General features: G+C 41.0%; 1 protein-coding gene and 1 long non-coding RNA gene across 2 annotated transcripts in view; both read left to right on the top strand.

Annotated features, from left to right (window-relative positions):
- afg2a (AFG2 AAA ATPase homolog A) overlaps positions 1-21,315 on the top strand; it is a 121,228-nt gene that overhangs the window by 27,626 nt on the left and 72,287 nt on the right. The window contains exons 12-15 of the mRNA XM_032527357.1: positions 2,867-3,076; positions 7,252-7,305; positions 7,594-7,673; positions 11,715-11,841. Of these exons, the coding sequence (XP_032383248.1) occupies positions 2,867-3,076; positions 7,252-7,305; positions 7,594-7,673; positions 11,715-11,841 (471 nt within the window). The remainder of the gene's footprint in view (positions 1-2,866; positions 3,077-7,251; positions 7,306-7,593; positions 7,674-11,714; positions 11,842-21,315) is intronic.
- The window catches only part of LOC116696415 (uncharacterized), a 19,506-nt gene continuing 14,601 nt past the window's right edge, over positions 16,411-21,315 (top strand). Inside the window, exon 1 of the long non-coding RNA XR_004333718.1 lies at positions 16,411-16,678. This is a non-coding gene — a long non-coding RNA (uncharacterized LOC116696415). The remainder of the gene's footprint in view (positions 16,679-21,315) is intronic.

Below are 21,315 nucleotides of genomic sequence, written 5' to 3'. Positions count from 1 at the left end.
TGTGTGTGTGTGTGTGTGTGTGTGTGTGTGTGTCTGTTTGTTTGTGTGCGGGTTTGTGTGTGTGTCTGTTTCCGTTAGTGTTGTTTTGTCTCCCTCTCTCCCAGCTTTCCTCTCTGTGGTTTTTGGCTCTGGGACGCGTTCCATTTGTCTCAGTGTATTGTTTGTAATTGTTTGTTTGAATATATACAAAACATTTTTAAAAAATTTATCACAAAAAAAAACAGCTTCAAACATCATCTTCATCTGCAGAATGAGTTTGCTCAGTTGTCATGAAACTGTAAATGTTTAACCTGGAAGTACTCTGTCCACGTAATTATATTGTGGCATTTCTGAGCTTGTTCAACTTTACATTGAATTTAGATCCATATACAGTATATCACTACCCCTTAAACAGATTAACTGCTGTAGGCTGGCCATGGCACTTCTTTTATATCCAGCTCTTTTGTCTTCTTTGCTTTTCTTCGTTCCTCATCCATCTCTTTATCCGTCTTTCTTTGCTCACCTGTTTCTTCCATTTCTCTTTCTATAAACCTGTTTTACTGTTGCTTTCATCTTACTGCTCTTTTTTTGATTTCATTTCATTCTTCTCTGGGCCTTCAAATTAGCGTTCTGGTTCGCTTGCGTGCTTCCTGCCTATCTCCTCATCTCTGCAAACGCTCCTATCTCTCCCTGCCTCTCCTCCCTCCACTCCCCTCCCCTCAATCTGTCTTTTCCTCTGTCTCGCTCGGCGCTGTCCATAAATTGTTCGGTATTTACAGTATGTGGCCAGACGCCAGGTTTCCATTAGGTGCTTCGTTCCCCGGAGACGGCGCCGGTGGCCTGGGATGTGTTACCTCTGGATGGAGAGCAGGCGGAGGGTGAGGGGGAGAATTATCAAGAGAGGGAGAGGAAGAAGTGAAAAAGGAGGCTAAGGCAGAGTGGTAAGCAGCAGTATTTAAGGTGGAGAGCAGGAGATGGCGTGATAGTGAAGGTCAAGTGAGAGAAGAAAGAAAGCAGTGCAGAAGAGATAAGACGGATAAGAAGCAAAAAGAGGGGGGATGAGGAGAGGAAGGTAGAGGAGCACTGCATTTACATGCACGGTTGGTTATCTGATTAGCGCTGCAACCAAGGATTATTTTGATTATCTGTTATAACAGATTTTTTGATCTGATATCTGTTGATTATTTTATCTATGTGGCCCATTCCCCTCACATCCCCAGAGCCCAGGATGATGTTGTCAAATAGATTTTTACAGCCCCAAACTAAATGATGTTCTGTTTAGAATCATAGGAACTAGAGAAGACTAGCAAATATTCATATTTGAAAAGCTGGGACCAAAGTAGCAGCATTTGTGCCTCTTGTGTGATCGAAAATGATTTGGGATTAATTTTCTGTGAATCCACTAATTGATTAATCAGCAAATAGTTTCACCACCAAACCGGATTTCTACTAGAAAACACAATAAACCCAGTTCCAGTAATCAGGGTAGAAGTTACCGTAAATTAAGGTAGATCAAAAAAAGACAGGGAGAGAAAGATGGGGGAGAAGGGAGGGTATAATGGATTGGTAATGAAGACGGAGACAGGAAGGATGAGAGAGAGGTCTGAGAGGTTTTTGGATGAGGGCTTCTCTTCTTATCTGCTTTATCTCCTCCGGTTGTTCACTGCCGGACTCTCCCTCCCTTCCTCCCTCCTTCCATCTGTTGGACAGACAGCTGTTGGCCGACTCCGTCTGTTGTTATTCACTCTGTCCAGAGCCTCCCTGATTCAAGCCGAGCCCGGAGTTCCTCCATCTCCTTCCAAATATGCTTTTATATTTCACTCCCCTCCTCTCCTCCCTCAACCCCGTCATCCGCCTGGAAGAACTTGCAGTTCTCTGCAGAATGCAGAAAATTAAACGAGTCCTCCGTATGGAATACAAGATTACAAGAACATCAGTGACATCAGCGTGCAATCAGAGTTTGTTAGGTCCATTGCATTAATTGTGGGCGATGTGTTTGTGTGTTGAGCTGCCACAGATTAGAACTGTATCAGAGCTGTATATTAGTGTTGATCATTTATTAGTACTTGGCCTCTCATTGTTGTGCACCTCCATTTTAAAACATTTGGTGCATTTTGTTGGATTGCATGTTATTGTGCGATTGATTATTACCACCGACCCTGGCGCAGTCTGATTTTGATTAGATTCCCGACAGACATTGCACTCTGCTGCTACTTCTAGTAATACTACGCCTTGTTGGTTTTCTTCTTCCACTTCATCTAATTCTTAGATTGCTTCTTCTTATACTACTAGGTACATCCTCTCTGACTTTTTCCATTACTACTTCTTGTTCTTTTTTTACTACTTCTATTTTTTTTCAACAAGAATAGTTTTTTGAACTACATCTTTTTCTTCTGGTACTTTTGCATCATCACCATCATCATTGTTGTCATTGTCGTCGTCGTCGTCATCATCCTAATCAACATCTTGTTTTTCTTCCTCCTTGTCATCTTCTTCTACCTCATAATTTTTATCTTTTAATTTATTATTTATGCTTATTTTTAACCAGTGTTGATATGTACCTCATGGTCCAATGCGACAATGTGTATTTAGCAGCTTTAATCAAACATACTGGTATTAAAAACTGATTTTGGCTAAATACTAGAATAGTAGATGCCAAACTCTTATGCTGCATTCACGTTACCTTGATGTTACATGAAATGCTAAAGTTTGTGAAGTATTTATTTGTCTGTGTATTGAAATAAGATTGAAGGGGTTTTATTGGGCATTTATTTTTGACAAGCTCCATGTAGCCTGCCACAGCACTGCAATGTAAATGTAAATCAAAAAACATTTCTGTTCTTTAATAAGAAATGTACCCTAATTTTACCTGGTCTGCTCCTTGCAGGTCCGCTGGTCAGATGTAGGCGGGATGGAGGAAGTGAAACTAAAACTGAAGCAGGCTGTGGAGTGGCCTCTGAGGCACCCTGAGGCATTCATCCGCATGGGGATCCAGCCACCTAAAGGCGTCCTGCTGTACGGGCCCCCAGGCTGCTCCAAGACCATGATAGCCAAGGCCCTGGCTAATGAAAGTGGGCTCAACTTCCTGGCTATTAAAGTGAGTTTTCATCAGTGAGTCATAATTCTATTTTCTAAGAATGGTATGTAAAACATACCATGTTTTACACTTTTTGTTTTTACAACATACAACATGCTGCCATTTTTTGTTTAGTGTACAGTATGTGCATCAATACAAACAACTAATGTATTACAGGTTAGGGTTGTCATTAGAGACACCGTGGTATTGACATTGATCATTACATCGAGTTTCATGTACTTTTGTTGGTATCAGTACCGACTACCAGATTTTTGGTTTTGGGACATCCCTATTACAGGTGTGCCTCTTCATATAATATTCTGGTTGAGGGGAATGGAGCTAATCCAAAACGTCCTCAGAAGTGAGGATTAGCTTGATGATTGATGATTAGTTGATTCAGTCTCATCTCACAGTTGGGGCCTTTCTAGCTCAACCTTTGTATATAACTTAACATAATCGGTGCAAATTGCACTTGTGCATTATTTCCCCCAAATTTTACTAATAACCATCTGACCAAAGGAAAGTTGTCGAAAGTTGAGTTGCTGTAACCCCTGACAACAGTTTCCCTTTGTTTTCCCCTTTAGCTTAAAGATTTGAAAATAAGAATGTTATTCCACTGACAGACATGTATCATATACAGTACATTCTCCTTTGGCTTGTCCCAAGTTTTCATTGACACCTTGTAACATTTACACCGAGTCTGTGAGTTAAATATTAAAACCCATAGTTTTTTCATAACTGTGCCATTCCATCAGAGTGCAATATTCAGGATGTCATCTGCATTATTGTATGGACATATTTATACATTTATGTCTCCAAATGCCAGCCTTACATATTTGCTATCCTGGGAAACTTTGGTATTTCCACCACAATTAAAAAGAAATAAAAAAAATTAAAAAGTTTTGTGTGTTATGTAATGAGTGGTGGACCAGTGGTATTTAAGAGGTCAATATCCATCTAATATATATAATGCACATTAAAAATACCAAACAAAATCCTCCACGTATTGCATACACAGTGTATTGATTGTGTCAAAATAGTGCGAGGGGAGATGTTTCCCTGATGACCTGGAGGCTGTCTGACTGCCCTACTTCCTGTGCAGAAAGCTTCCCTGTCTGACCTTTAACCTTGTGTTTGTCCCCTCTCATTCATCACCCCATCCTCTCTGCCTCCCCCTCGGTCACCCGCACCGCTGCCCATTCATGCCTGGTTGACAGAGATTGATTGATCATCTTGTTGAATTTTTGATCAGTAACATTTGCAAAGCTGTTGCCATGCGAGTCGGAAAGCTTCGACAGGATGTCTCAACCAGGGTCATTAAGCCGTCGGCAAATGTGGGTGGGATTAGCAAGCTTTTTTTGTAGGTTTGGTTTTATTTAGCTTTTTATGATGTATGATGATGTGGTATGCGCAGGGACAAAGTTCTTTGGGTTTTCTTTAAATGCAGAAAAAAAAATTTAATTCTCCAATTAGGTCTAAACTAAGACTCTTATCCAGAGTCCACCATCCAAGACAAGACAAGACTCAACACTTTACATATGTACAATGTTTTTACTTTTACTCTTGTGTAGGAGACATTATCACTGTTGCTGAACTATGTTTTGTATTTAACACCAAGGTGATTAAAAAAAAAACAAAACCCTGCTTTGTGACAAAAAAAAAAAAAAAAACAAAACCAAACACAAAAAAACCCCAAAAAAACAAAAACATAAAAAAAAAAACATACCGTCCCTTCCGCTGAAAGCCGTTCTCAAGCATCTGCAATAACAGTATCGGTTTTTCCAGTGAGCGGTTGTTTGACATAGATACGTTATTCAGATTTAAATGTGGATACTTTAAAGCCAGTCTGTTTCCTCTGTGTGAAAAAGCCCTATTATCATCTTGTCAATTCCAGTTTCCTCCCACTGCAGACACACGCACCACACACACACACACACACACACACACACACACACACACACACACACACACACACACACACACACACACACACAAGCGAGTCTCTGTTGACAGAAAAACACACACTTGTATCTCTACACTGTCAATGGTTTTAAACCCACCATGTCCAGTCCTTGGCTCTGCCTGAAGAAAGAGGAACCTGGGATTAATGAGTCAACCTCCACACTTACTGCAGGAGACAAAAGGGCTGGGAGTTAAGTGTCGTCTCCTCCATCAGCCCAGAGGTGTTGAAAGGGGAGGAAGTTCTTCTGAGGGCTGAGTGGATGTTTATCTGCTTCAGAGTGAGGTTAGAGAAGAAAAGAGTGAGAGGGTATAGGAGGTTCAGTTAGTCGTAGTAGTTGTAGTAGTAATAAAAGTAATATTAGCAGTGGCAGTACTGCAAGTAGTGTTAGGTGAAGTAGTAGACGCAGAGGCAATTGTGGCAGTATTTGTAGATAATGTCCACACTATCCCGGCTAAATGCAGTTAGCGTGTGAAAAGAGCATGCAGCACACAGTATGTGTCTCTGAAATTTCTGAAATGTTTCCCGTCCACACTGAAATGCCCTAAACAATTGGTAAATGGCTTAATCTCTTCTTCCTCCTCCTCTATTTTTGTCAACAAACAACAAAACCATGCTTTATAGACGCCATCTGGTCGGACAGACGGACTCCTCAGACACAGAGTGTTGGCTGCTAAAGAGCCGTTTTACAGTTGACACATCCAAGCATGCTCGCACCGATGTGACGTCAAAATAACGTAGATCTCACTGCCGCGCCAGGAATTTGAATGTTTGTCCAGTGCGCGCACCACTCTCTTTTTTTTTCTTCTTTTTTTTTCAGCGGCGCGTGACAAAGCGGAAACAGGAAGCGTGAGCAAGGAGTTTCCGAGTGACTGCAAGTCTCTCTTGTAAACTTTCTGGGTTAAGATGAGTTCTTTTATGGTGAATGAAAGGCTTGATCCGACGAAGTAGGTCAATCATAGGTGAAGCATTGACGGCAATGCTGCTGCCAGTTCTGCTGTTTTACCTTTTTCTACTTCTTCTAGTCCGTAGAATTAGCAATGTTGGTAGCCTTTGCTAATTAGCGACACCTCTGTTCACAACTCTGTTCACAACTTCTACCTCTTAACCAAAAGAACAGATATTCCTTATTTATGCATAATAATGCCACACTGTTCCCGTACTGCTACAAATCACCTAAAAATATTTGTGCAGCATACTTTATATATATATATTGTTTAAAGCTCAATTTTTGCAGTCCACTCTAAAACATGAGTACAATCCTGGTGTTTTTAAACATATCCACTATGGAGATCATAGTGGAGTGGCTCAGTTTTTCTCAGCGTAAAAAAAACGTTAGTGTGGACGGATGGCAGAAATTAAAAACAAAAAGTGTTTTCATATTTTTGTGTGAATGTGGTCTTGGTAGCGGTGATGGTAGTAAGAGAGTAAAAGCAGCAGCAGTCAATAGTGAAGTAATGGTGACACAGTGGAAGAAACGTCCAACAAAAAGTTCCATCTTCTAACAAATCCAGCTGTCCATATTGTTCATCTAAAAACTAAATGCGGTGCTTTGTTTTGGTCCCAAGTTTTTTCTTTGAGAACATGCCAAAAATCAGATGTAATTTGGTGTGTACCAAGAGCAGCAGTGGTAATAACAACAGTGGTAGTGGCGGCGTAAGCAGTACTATTGTATCATCAGTGGTGTGGAAAGTAGCAAACATGGTACCGTATGAAAAGGTTTCAGTGCGGAATTTCATAATTTGTCAGCGGAACCACAGATGTTACACACAAACATAAACCAGTGAATATATGAACAGCACTGTGGAATTGCACCACACACACTGTGCTGTCCTTCATGACATTCCCACGCTGTGTTATCACTGTTGCACTCTGTTGCTCTTTTTAATCTCCAAAAGACGCCACAGAACAGCAGCTGCTGCTCAGAATGTTAGCTCTCAGTTCAAACCATCTCCCAACATTGTGGCACGGATTATTACTTCACAAAACATCACCATGATTAGTCAGGAGTGTCCAGTAGATGATGGCAATTACTTACTGCTACTAGATACTTTAAAGTCAACCTCAGTCATCATCTGTAGGGATCTGTTGGTTCAGCATACCTTATCTTTACATCACGAATGGAACAAAACATTATTATTCAATAATATAATGCAGTACCTAGACATGTTGTCATTATGTCACATTATACAGCAAAGATTACCACTCAAATAATGTTTAAACTTGACTGTTTTAGGGTCCAGAATTACTGAGCAAGTATGTTGGAGAGTCTGAAAGAGCTGTGAGAGAGGTATGTACGTTTGCCTTTCATAACCTGATTATTGCAATGAAAGTATACATTAATTATACTATATTATTATTATTATTATTATTATTATTATTATTATTATTATTATTATGCAAGCTGACATTCTTTCTGGACCACGTTAACCATCCAAACAATTTTTAGTTGCTGGAGTAATAAACCTGAGATGTAATGTATGACAATAACGAGTGCTGTATTTCCTGTGTATGTTTGTGCTGAGAAGATTTTTTTTTCCCGTTTCCTCTCCTCTATTGTTACCAACGCTACTCGCAGGTGTTTAGGAAGGCAAGGGCCGTCGCTCCCTCCATCGTCTTCTTTGATGAGATTGATGCTCTGGCCAGTGAAAGAGGAAGGTACGCACCGTTACTTTGAACACAATAGAAAGAGGTCTAGAATTAGAAGAAGAAGAGGCTGCAAAGTTAACAGGAAATAACACAGCCCCTGCCCACTTGATGAATTTCTCCAAAGGTTCTCTGTTGGCCGCCGCTACTGTCCACTGTTCACTTTTTTTCAGCACTGTGGTCATTCATTGTCAAGCGATGACAAATCATCGCACAGTCATCGCTGCAGTCTGCTTTAATTTACCATCCCGCGCCTGTGTCCCAGCTTGTCTCACAAAGATTCACTTATGAATGAATGGAGCAAACATCCCAAAATGTCTGCATGACTGCACTATCAAAGCCAGCCACTCGGGTTCCCATGGTGTCCTCTTAGACTTTAGCGGTTTTTTCGCTACCGGCGAACACAGAACTCAGTCTTGTCCGGAGGCGCTTTAGTGGGATGGCACTGGGAACATCTGTGGCTTAAAGGAAAGAGGACGGGGGCCGGACAGAGGACACAGACCGGAGGCACACAAACACTTCATTGTGCCCGTCCACGGCAGATGGGGAAGGCCAAATATGCAGCATGCTTCGTGGTAAACCAGTCGATGAAACTAAATGTTGTAGGAAGGAGCACAGAAAGGCCAACGAGCTGCCACTAAAACTTCTATATTGGAGCCCTCGGTCAGATGCTTCATAATCTACACAGCATCTAACACGTTACACATTTTGTTTTTGTTAAAAGTCCCTCCAATCACAAAATATAGTCTTATATCTTAAGAGTTGTAAATGTCTAACTTTTCCTATTCTATTCCATCTCACCTTTTCTTATTATAATCACCACCATTCATTGAAATTCCTGTCACAGGATTTCTTAACACAAATATTTGTTAAAAAAGAGTTTGTAAATGCCAGTATCTCAATCCCCTTATTGTTGACATTATTATTCTACCCTTATATCCTAACCAATTTCATTATTCAAACTATGAAGCTAGATAAGCCAGGCCAATGGTTTGTGCAGTCTTGACTCACTTCCAGTGTACAGGAAACAACTTTATTGCAACTTGTCTTCATCAATCAGTCGGCAGGACTGACAATTTCTGTCTTCTGTTTTTTTTTTTTTTGTACGATTGAGCCCCCCTCCTTATCTTGATGTTACGTTTTGCGATTGTACTCAGATCCCCCACCCAGCTGCAGCTAGCTTTCACTAATAATGCAGTGCAGCATTAGAGTTTGCCAGCTTGCTGCGACAGACGCTGGACCCGTGCCTCTAGGCCCCTCGCCATTTTGATATTGCACTTAGCGCTGATCTATAAAGGTTATTTATTGGTCTTATTCACTTCCTGCCATGTTTAATCAATGAAGTGGCTCACGGACGCCAGGAAGAATTTAAAACTGTTGACACAACCAGACAGCCTCTGTTGTAGTGTGTTGTGTGTTTTTTTTTTCTTCTTCTTCCTCCCTCTCGAGGCAGGAGATGAGAAGCACCTGTAAATCTGTCAGCCTACCTGCCACGAGTCTCAACTGGTGGAATGAAATGAAGAAGACAGAAAGAAGACAGGAAGAGAGGCAAACTAGGGAAGACAAAAACAAGACAGTGAATGCTAGAAGCAGAGACTGATGGATGAAAAAAAGAATGAATTGAAAATAAACTGACTAACCTAGAGAAAATAATTGCGAGAAATGGAACTGGAAAACAATAATGAAAAGAAAGCGAAATTATGCAATGAAAGTCCAAAGTTCTCTCTCTCTCTCTCTCTCTCCATTTCTGTATTTTTTCTCTCTCTCCATCACTGTTTCTCTGTCCCTCCTCTCTTTTTCTGTCACCCTCATCCTCATCTTTCCCCACTCTCTCAATAGGGACTCTTTTTCTGACATCCTCTGTCCTTTTGTCTCTCCCTCTATTGCTCACTCTCTGTCACCACCTTTATTCTTTTTTTTCCCCTCACATATTTTTTCATCTCATATTCTTCCTCTCATACCCCTTCTCTCTCCAGTTCATCACTCTGTCCTCCCTAATCCCCTTCCCTCCTTTCCTTTTCTCCCCACTGTCTCCCCTCACACAAACTTTCTCCCCCACTCTTTGCCTCTCTCTTTCTCTCCCTTCATATCTCAGTGACAGAGCTCCTTTGTGTTCCTCTGCGGCCTTGTCTCCGCTAATGACGTCTGGCACTTCCGCTGGCCCTGTCAACAGAGACTGTGTGTGTGTGTGTGTGTGTGTGTGTGTGTGTGTGTGTGTGTGTGTGTGTGTGTGTGTGTGTGTGTGTGTGTGTGTGTGTGTGTGTGTGTGTGTGTGTGTGTGTGTGTGTGTGTGTGTGTGTGTGTGTGTGTGTGTGTGTCTGCACTGCGTATGGAAAATAACAACCTTCTAATGCAGTGACTAACACATTGATGAGTTTCTTAAAAGTATAAAGTGTGTGATATTCTATATTAGTTTTTACTTACTGTAAAAAAATACTACTAAATGTATTGCCGGTGTAGGCAATATTTGTTATTCCTGTGTGCCATAGAGCTCTATTGCTAAAAAAACATTAATGAGCCACACTGTTGCACTGGGTGACATGTTCCCTCATTACCATGAAGACACACACACACACTGTAGTTTATGCTAAGTACACTGTCCTGCTGCCCCAAATACTCACTAGAGCATCAAATGTAAATTGCTGAAAATTGTTCCCATCAAATTTACTCCTGTTTGCTAATAACCACAGTGACCAGCTGTTTTAGGGAATTATTTTCCTATATATTATAGCTTTTTAAAATATACTATGAAACTGTACACTCAATTTGATCAACAAATTAGCCGGTTGTGGATTTTTTGCATTTTTTCGCAAGAACGTTCCATTTATAATCACAAAGGGAACTTCACATACTCATCTCTAGCACACTAAAGAAGGGCATGTCTCTAATTTAAGTTCTCTGTTTTATGTGTAATGCATGAAGGCACACGCGCTTTCCTCTTCCACGTCACAGCGAGGTCATGGGGACACAATTTGAATCCCGTAAGAACAGTTACCGTATTGAAAGGCAAAACGGAAGTACATGAAATGAATGTCTGGGCTGTCACTTGTTATTTATTATTCCAACTAACATTCAAACGTCACAGAATTACAGTGTATCAGACAGTGAGTTATACTCTGGCAGGGGGCGTTTCTTCTTCTAAGTTACCCGTCGGCTTGTTAAATGAGACAGTGGATGCACTGCGAATAAGTTGCACTGTTGTCAGTTTTAGAATGTTTGGGAAAGGCAGTTATCAAAAATGGGGGTTGATTTAATGAAAATCGTAAGAATTATGACTTTTTATCACACACAATATCTCGTGCTGATCTTGGACACCTCGGTGGGATAAACTCCAGCATTTCAAGGCTTTGCTAGATTGGCAGAACAGAGACACTGCATTTACAAGTCCAAACAAGGTGACATATTTGTGAACTTTGTCTAAAGGAAGGCTGCTTTATTTTGAAAGGGATGACGTGTTTTCAGTTGCAGTTCAGTCGTACATCATTGGCAGGAAAGTTCACTTTTTCTGCCAAAGCCTTTTCTTTCTTGAAGAAGAATTGCACTAATGAAAGAACCTGCCATCAGAGTGTCAGTGAAACTATTCAGAAGTTCTCTACAAGTATTCAAAAACTGGAGAATTTTCATCATTACGTAATAAAAAAGGACTTCTGGGAGCAGGACATTGCATGCTGCTACATATTTGTATAATCTCTCATTCATCCATCACACATTCATTTCCATTCTCTTTCCCTTCATTATTCCATGTGTCTCTTTTCTATTTCTTTTTTTCCACCCTAGTTACTTACATTTAGGCTGTTCATCATCCCACCCATCCACCCGTCTCTCTTTCCATCATTTATTTGTAATTAATCAGTTTATACCATCAATAATTTCCCCAGTTTCTGACTAATTGACACACGTCCCTTTCCCTCTCCATCCATCCATCCAGCCATCTATCCATCCATCAATCCGTCCGTCCGTACAATTGTCCATCCACACATCAATCTCATCTGTGTTTCCCTCTCTTTGGATCCTGTCCACTCATCTGTCTTGTGTTCTCATCCACCCCTTCAGCTCGTCGGGCTCCAGTGGTGTAGGCGACCGGGTCTTGGCACAGCTCCTGACAGAGATGGACGGCATCGAGCAGCTCCGAGACGTCACTGTGCTGGCCGCCACCAACCGGCCCGACATGATCGATAAGGTAAACAGACGGCGGCACTCTGTCTTTATCTCCCCTTCCTCCTCTTTGGTCCTTGATTGATAAGGATGATTGATAAGGATGAGGAGATGTTGTGTGTTTGTCTCTCTCGTCTCCTCCTTTTCCCTCCCTTCCTCTGTTGTACATGATTGATGAGGTCAAAGGTTGCCTGCTCCGCGCCGTCTTCCTCGACGCTCTCTCTTTGGATGCTGTCACTGCGTTGTTTTTGTGCGGTTGAATTTGTCGCCAGAGTGTTTTGTACACCTTGTTTGTTTTTGGTTTTCAGGTGCAGTGTTTGACGTCATTTCGGAGCTTTTGTTCATTTAGTTTGGTGCTTTTGGCTAAATGGCGCCAAATTTTTTCTTTCTGTCCACTACAAAACAGAAAAAATTTCAACACACTAAAGGTTTATGGGTATACGGATATGTTTCCATTTGAAGACTCATCAGATTGAGTGTTAACCAGACTCCAGAAATTATGTTTGTATCAAGAACAGCAGCATCTGTTGCTGCCTTCACAACAATCATAATTACTTTGGTTTCCCATCAACTTTTCTACGAGTGCAACCATGAGATTGATATTTATGGTTTTGAGGGAATTCTCTCAACAACTATTCTATGGATAACCATGAAATTTAGGACAGACGTTCGAGACCTGCCAATACCTGCAAAACTAATGACTGTCTCGTCAGTCTCAGCTGCCCTTTGTTTGGTGTAGGGATGTTAACGATTAACCTCTAAACTGGTAACTGACAATAAGAATTTTGACCAATTAATACTATCAGTTAAACAGTTACAAAAATACTTTTTTTAAGTATTTAAAAAAAAGTTTTTTGTATGGTAAAGGAACAACAGGCTATACAGTCTATTTCTTAGCTGCTAGTTAACTTGCTATTGCAAACTTTGCGCCAGCAAGTTGCCTTTTGATTGTTTGTTTTTTTAAGTTTATGGCTCTCTGTTTACAGCAGAGAACTACGTGACACATGCCGCTATATTGATGAGAACTGGCAGGTTAAGTCTGCTGTCCTACACACACACAGTAATCTATGCCAGGCAGAGACACAGCTGAGCTGACAACCTCGCAGGTGGATGATGTGGAGACAGGCTCGGACATATGCTCTACGGACAGCTGCGGACTTGTGTCAGTCGCACGGACATGCAAGCATTTCCAGTAAAGTTGCAGCATGTGTCCATAGCAATGCACGCAACATTGTGGCAGCGCGACCGGCACAAGCCTGCAGCTGTCCACAGACGCAGAACAGGGAAAATATGTCCGAACATCCCTCTTTTTGTTTTTTAATCAGCATCCCTAATTAACACTTGTTAGCCTGCTTATATACTAAATCAAGTTGGTTAACATCAAGTTAGCATGACCATGTTAACATACTGATGTTAGTATTTAGCTTAAAGCACTGCATTTTCGGCCCAAGCAAAGCCAATGAACAACTACAGCAGAGTAACAACTGCACTTCTCATACAGTCAATTTAAAACTTACAACAGGTGGGAGTAAAACATGCATCTTCTTTCTTTCTTTTTCTTTCTTCTTCCCCTCCATGACAATTACCCACCTCCATTTTCTATTTTTTACCCTTTTATCTCCTTCTCTTCCTCTTCCCATCCACAAAAGCTTTCTTTGGTCTCTTATCCACCCATCTCCGTCCTAATGAAATTTCCTGAGTGCTGATCAAAGACGGAGTCTGTGCCTTGTCAAAAAGCACACAGGAAAGGAGAATGTTGCGGCGCTTTTCAAGCTCCTGCTCAGGAAGCCAGCGAGTCTCTGTCTTTCTTCCATTTTTTATTTTTGGATGTCCTCTTTAACTTACGTATACTCTCATATTGCTTAAACTGTTAAGGAAGTGTTTTATTCTGAAATAGCATATCCATTATTAAAAAATAATAAAGAATACAGCACTGTTAGTACATATGCAATGAACATCATAACCTTTGACGATAGAATCATCAAATACGTTGAGCAATTGATTATCAATTTAGGTTGAAATTGATGTTTTGTACTTGTATCTTTTCATTTCCAAGCATTTGCCACTCCCTTACCCTTTCAGCTCTTCCATCCAAACATCAATTAAAATCCTTTTTCTCTTTGGAAAATATTGAGTTTTATATATAACAATCCCATATGTCAACTAAAAAAAAAAGCACATTAAGAGTCAGCGCAACAGTTCACTGCAAATGTATCAGCACTTGGAGATACTCAATGGAGAAATTTTCCACATGTAACTCCCCCCCCCCCCCCCCACCTCTCAAAAGCACTCCAACCCCGCCCAATATCTCCCACTTGTGGAGATTGATCCATTGGTGTGATCCATTACTTCCTCCACCTCTGCAACTGGTTGCTGGCTCAATTCAAACTCTATTAGCGTTGAGGCGGCTGAGAAACTGTCTTGAGAGTGTGTTTGTATGTGTGTGTATATTCTGAGAAGAAGGAAAAAAAAAAGATGCATAAAGAGGAAAAGAGAGAAGGGGAGAAAGAAACTCTCTTAACAGTAGGGAGGGGGTCATGCCCCTGTGTGGACAGATGGGGAAACCCCAGGCGTCCTTCCACAAGCCTCCCTCTCAGGAAGTGGTCTCCCAGGCAGCTGAGAATCGATTACCTTCTCCCGCTGCACCCCCTACTGTGTGTGTGTGTGTGTGTGTGTGTGTGTGTGTGTGTGTGTGTGTGTGTGTGTGTGTGTGTGTGTGTGTGTGTGTGTGTGTGTGTGGTGTGTGTGTGTTGTGTGGTGGTGTGTGTGTGTGTGTGTGGCAAGGTTCAAGTAATTTGAATGAGAAACCTATTATAAATTGGGAATGGAAGCTGCCAAATGGACAGATAGGCACCTCACATTCACCCCCCACCTCCTACAGCTTGAGCACCCTACTCGCCTTCATCGCCCCTTTGCCACCATCGACACTGACTATCAGTTCACACCGGAGATAGGCGGGCATTTCCATACCAATGGTAGGATATGATGGGACAAATGAAGATTAATGGGGCGCTGGGGTGTCAATGAAGTCATTGTCAACTCTTGGTGCAGCAGAGGAGGCTCCTGGGGGCTTCAGCTGTTTGATGGACGGAGTGGGAGGGATGGAGAGAGGAAGGGAGGGGAGAAAGTGGCATTTACTTTAGTTTGAAAGACGCAGACCTGATGTCCATCTTTCAAGCACTGCTGCAGGACAGTGTTGATTTCCTCTTCTTATCAAGTTTAAAAACTCTTGCCGCTTGCCTCATCTGATTTTGACTCTGCAGCACTTTTTCAATCTCCGGAGTTTTATTAATACCTGGAGCCTAACTTTTATTTAACTAAGACATCCTGTCCTTTTGCACAAAGTCGCCCAACTTCCTCTGGCCTTTGTATTACATCAGTGACAAACATGACCAAGTATGCAACAACATACAGACATAATGTGATTATTGCAGCTGAATCACATCCTAACAAAAGATAACAAATAGATAGTTTCCACACAAGCACACAAAGTCCACCCATTTCCTCTTATATCACTTTTGGTGCATGTTATGCACAATATTCACAGCTAAAGAATAATCTGTTATTGTGCCAAACACAAACACACATTTTGCTCTCTTTATCTTCACAGCATCATCTGCTCTTTTGGGGAATAAAGTAATGGTCTAGTGGCCAATGTCCATTCCACTGCATGGTGACATGTCACCAAACAACCCCCCCTTAAAAATAACTTTACACTTCCTCTTTCCTTTGTATTGCGCCAATCACCCAAGCCCACCTCTGACCTGCCGTGACAGGGCTGTGGTGATTGATTAGCACCACCAGGAATATTTATCTTGCTTGTTCAGTAGGAAGAACCCCCTGTCACTCTGTTTGTCGAGCAGCTGTCCATCTAGTTGATTGTACTAACAATCACACATACACACACTCAAACAAGATGTCCCTCTTACCATTTGTAGTTTGTCTACAACCCCATTTTTACTTATTTCTTCCCCTTTCAGTTTGTTGGTGTTGGTGGCATATTCCTCAGGAAGGATTCAGAGTGTTGGGTTGTTGTTTTGCTGAATAGCCTATTTGTTTTCCCTAATGTGCGCTGGGCTTCATCCGTGCTATCAGGAAGCAGGAGTGCTTACAGTGGAGAAGATTACTGGCAGATGTGTCTAGAAGTTCCCAACTGGGCTCTTATCAGACCAAGGTGTGAAAACAAAACAGAGAGGAAATAGAATTAGAGTTGAAAGGACAGTATGTCTATACTGATAAATTAACATGGCTGCATTCCACAGTTGTCAAAGGATAATGAGACTCCAGGGCCTTGGCACTTGTGATCTCCTATAACAGTAAATATACATTTCAGACAAGGAAAGATCATAGGACGTGTGAAGGGTTGCAACCATAGACTGTATAATATTACACATGGACAAAATCATCCAGTTCGGCGAAGTGCCGCAAATGCGTAAGTGCCTTAAATCTGTATTCTATCTGAATTCCAGCAGGGGGCGACATGTGCAGTTGCACAGGAGGTTGCCCCCCTGGAGGTCGGCTTCTGTAGAAGTCAATGAGAAAGTGACCCACTTCTCACTTGATTTTGGTATCGCTAGTTTTAAGTCTTATGCAGAATGATGTTCATGTTTTGAATTATGGTCTTGTTGATTTTAAAATCGGCGATAAAGCAGGGGGTGTTTTCGGGGCTATGATGTGATTGCCAGAGAAAGTGTGTAATGTAACGTAGAGTGTAAGAAGCTCCTCCCGCACGTCTAAAATCGTCACACCCGCAACCAGGATGGCTGCGCAAGTAACGGCAAACTCGACGAATCATAGCAGAGCTCCACAAACCAATGGGTGACGTCACACATGCTCTGTCCATTAATATTACACAGTCTATGGTTGCATAGACAGTGTCTACAGTTTGACATTTTTCAAATTACTCGTTTTGTCTGACGGACATCCTAAATACATTTAGTTTACGATGATATAAAACATGAAAAAGCGGGTGAAGATGGGGATTTCACTCCACTAGTGGCATGACTTTATGGATGGCAGTAACTAGTTGCATTAGCTCAATAGCAAATGTTAGCATGTTAACATGCTAAGCTAAAATGGTGAACACAATTAAACCCGCTTAACATCAGTAGGCTAAAGCCCTGTCATTGGGAACTTTTATGCATGCATATTGGTGTTAGCATTTAGCTTAAAACACCAACTTGCCTAAGTACAGCCTTATAGAGATGCAAGTGTGGCTGTAGAATCCTAATCAGGTTGCTGTGTAAATGTTGTTTAAAGGTTTTTGCAAATTTTGAAAACAAAAATCCTAACTTAGGCCACTTTCTGAAACTTTCAACTGCATTTTGTGTCTTCTTGGTGATGGAGTTGTGTGTGATGACTAAGCAAATAATAAATCATAAGATATGGTTGAGGGATAAACTGTCAACCTCAATATAGCAAAATTAGTGTCACTTACTTCACTTTTAAATAATCTACTGACCATTTCAACACGGGCTTTTTTTTCCAGCCTTTGATTTCAACCACAATTTGTTGGTTAAGTTTTACTTTGCAAGGTTGTCAAATAAATTTAGTCACAAATATCCTCTTGAGGACATGAGATCACATCCTTCTCAGCCACTGATGAAGCGTTTTCAGTAAATATATTTTTATAAATATAGGTATTATTAAACTATAATTATACAGACAAATGATGTCCGGACTGGTTGAGCACAGTTTAACCGCCTCCAAATTTCCTCTTTCCCACTGTTATTTACAGCACCTACACATTTCACTCACTGTGTTGTGGATGAAATTGTGCCAGAATATTGTTTGAGTCATCTAACAGCTCTCCAGGTGTGTTACCAAGTTGGAACAATGACAACAAATAAATGGCTGTAACACCTTCCTTCCTGGGAAGGCTGTTTGCCAGATTTTGCCGAATAAAACACTATAGTTAGCTCTGGTCTAATTATACAGTGTTGAAATTGCAAAATTTGGTGTAAAACAGACTGAAAGAATGTTTTTTTTGCTGACTGCAAACAATGAGCGCTTCAAAGATCAATCCATTTCATTGCCTGTATGTAATTGGTCTTGACATGATTTTAAAGCTGTAATAATATATGCTAAACATTTTACACCATTTATCATAATTCTTTTGTTATCTCATCTTTCACTGCTTCAAAATACCTTTTCCTTTCTATCCACTCTTGTACTGAGTTAGATCTGTTCACATGCCCCTCCCTCTGGAAATCAGACCCTTGTACTGTAGTGTGGCTTCTGAACAGGAGATGGTGCCAAACTTGACATGGCTCAGTTCTTCAATTATGATCAATACTGACAATTCCAATGAGTAGTGAGTTGGGTTGTGAACAGGAGGGTCGTTGGTTCAAGTCCTCATACGGACCAATGTATGGTCGTGGACTGGTAGCTAGAGGTTCTTGAGCAAGGCACTGAACCCCCAACTTCTTGGGGCGCCTTTCCATGGGCAGCCCCATGACATCTCTCCATGTAGTGCATGTATACTGTAGGTACTGAGCATGTGTGTGCAATTCAGGCCTGTGTGTAATAACAGTGTAAATTGTAGTTTCCCCTTGCGGGATTAATAAAGTATGCATTGTTATTATTATTATTAAAAGAATTAATAGAATAATAGAACAGAATAATAGTGAATGCTTAGAAAATATTTCAAACCTACCCCTATGGCCCCTATGTTGCTCATTGGATAAAGTGAAACCTCTGCTGTTAGGGGTTTAATCCCCACTGACAACAAAGCATGTACTCATAGTGATACAGCGTAATGCATTTAGGTAAAAGTGATGACTAAATGACAAGATGCAGACAATTTTCTTTGTGGTTGGCAACAGAAGGAAACATCACACTAAAAATAGTTTTTCCACATAAAAACAGGCTGAAACATATGTCTCAAGGAACTGTGTGGTATTATTTAATATTCTGTAGTATTGGATTAGGATACTTTGTGCAGTATAGCAGCACCACATTTTTATGTTGGCTCTCTAAATGTCACAGTTATTTGGTTGTCCTATCACTGAAATGTAGCTCTACAGCATGATGCACGGCACTGAAACATGAGCCCTCGTGAGATGTTTTATGAGCCTTCATGGTCTTGTGGTCTTCTGTCCCAACACATGCTTCCAGTAACACCCGCTAGCGTTGTAATTGTACAACATGTGACTACTTCATGGTCACTATTTATAATTATAAGTCATGCTTGTTTTTACAGAGTAAGTGGTCCTTTTTTAATCTTAAGACCCACAAAATTCACCATTTATATCCGTTAACTTGGCCTCTCCGACTGTAATTCATAATTGCATGCACACTGCAGTGCAACTAGCCCCGTGTCTTCTTCTTAACAAGCTTGTCTGTGTTGATAAAACTGCATTCATTTATAAATTCCTTCTTTGGCCTACTGAGCTTTAGCAGGAGTCATACAAAGTAAATACCCGACATCAGGCCAGTTTGAGCAGCCTGAACATCTGCCAGTGTTTTCAAGCCAGTCTGGACGTTACTAATTGTAATCACAGTCAAATTCCACCAGACTGTAATTAGTGGGCCACTTGGTAAATATTCAGGCATCAGCTAAGTGTAGTGATTTTTTTTCCTCTTGCATTTAGAGCTCACATCATTGTGTGTGTGTGTGTGTGTTGCAAAAATCCCTAAAATTAAGCCTATGTAAATGCGCACAGGTTGTCAAAGGCCTCCACCGACATTGAGCAGGGCCTCGTGATGATGATGATAATGATGTAGATGTTAGCCGTACAGGTGATAATTCTGGTGTTAATTTTGTTATATAGTGCTGTAGCTGTACCCTGCTATAATCAAGAGAGACTAAATCTCTACTTAAATGGCCGTTTTCACACCAACAGCCTTTAGTTCATTTTCATGGAACTCAAGTGCTTTTGAGCCCTTGTTTCGGTTTGTTTGTGTCGGTCGGATTGCAACAATCACACTCAGGTGCACACCAAATTTATCGGTCCGTGACCTCCAAAAATGTTATGTGATTTATTTAATTGTATCAGAAATGCCTTACACATGGAAAGACATCAATTACAATCGAGGATAAAATCACAATAAAGTCCAGGACTTACTTCCATTGTGGTCCTTGAGGTGATCTCGGTCCACACCTAGAAAACTCTGGTGCGGTCCTGTGTGTGTGTGTGTGTGTGTGTGTGTGTGTGTGTGTGTGTGTGTGTGTGTGTGTGTGTGTGTGTGTGTGTGTGTGTGTGTGTGTGTGTGTGTGTGTGTGTGTGTGTGTGTGTGTGTGTGTGTGTGTGTGTGTGTGTGTGTGTTTGTGCGTGCAGGCGTGCACGTTGCAGATCCGTTGTGTTTAGCCAATAATTTATCCTTTTATCACTTGCCTGGTGAACCAAAATGACATTCATGAAAGTGATATTGTGACAATTTAGAAAGTGACAAATAACTTATAAATGATATGAAAGAAAATTACTTTGACTCTCTTACACTGTGTTGTGATTGGAAGTCATTGTCGAGTGACACAAGGGTTGCAGCCCAAGTTAACACTAGGGCTGCAACTAACAACTCGTGGTTGATTAATCTGTCGATTATTCATAGAGTATGCAATTGATCCATTAAATGTCAGAAAACTCAAAGTAATGTCTTCAAATTGCTTGTTTTGTTCTGGAACACTTGCCAAAAACCCCCAAATGAGACAAAGTTGAAGTGGTAACCCCATCTGACTCCAAAGTAAAGTAACCTACAATGTGTGTATCCGATGCACATTGTTCTTTTGTGTATGTGTGTTCATTTCATTCATTTGCTCATTTAAATACTAAAGGCTTAGTGAAGAAAACCTCCGATGAGCACTCAAAACATTTCCGTCTTTGTTATTTGGCCTCACACGAGGGCATCGGAGGATCCTTAACGTTTTTTCCGTGAATACCTTTTGTTTTGCCTTTTCTTTGGCAGAAACCTCCACTTAAACCATACCTCCACTCAACAGGAAACAACCCTTAGCTAAAAGAGCGACTATAAGCCAGCCAGTCAAAACAGGCCATATTTTATTTTGTGTTGGACTGACGTTATCATCTCCCAAGCTTTGCTCTCTCCTCGTGACGAGCCAAGCATGATGGAATCTCTATTGGTGCTGTCTTAAAGGATTAGAGCTTATTCACTGTTTTTTCCTGACTGCACAGTTCTAAATAGGGCCCCGCTGCCACAGAACAGGGTGTCCTGCTAAAGCTGAGCAGAGTTGTTGATATTCTCCACACTGTAGTTATTAGGGTCTCTCTGCTTAAATGCTGTGTTCTGTTTATCTGTTGTCATTCAAGGTAAAGTTCTTAATATTAACCACTAGCTACAGTTTTAGTATTATTCTCTTTGCACAAACACTGTTCTTTCACCATCCTCTTTTGAGAGTATTTAAAGTATTTCCTGCCCTGGTTGTGTTTCAAAGATGAATTAATGAGAAGGCAGAGTGAGAGTTTGGGCTTGTGGCTTAGCCAAGCTACAGTGGCAAAAGAAAACAAAAATGTGTGTGTGTGTGTGTGTGTGTGTGTGTGTG

Source organism: Etheostoma spectabile, chromosome 10 (genome assembly GCF_008692095.1).
Source record: "Etheostoma spectabile isolate EspeVRDwgs_2016 chromosome 10, UIUC_Espe_1.0, whole genome shotgun sequence".
Taxonomy (NCBI): domain Eukaryota; kingdom Metazoa; phylum Chordata; class Actinopteri; order Perciformes; family Percidae; genus Etheostoma; species Etheostoma spectabile.
The sequence above is the reverse complement of the archived record's forward strand: the minus strand, read 5'-3'. Positions and strand labels throughout refer to the sequence as shown.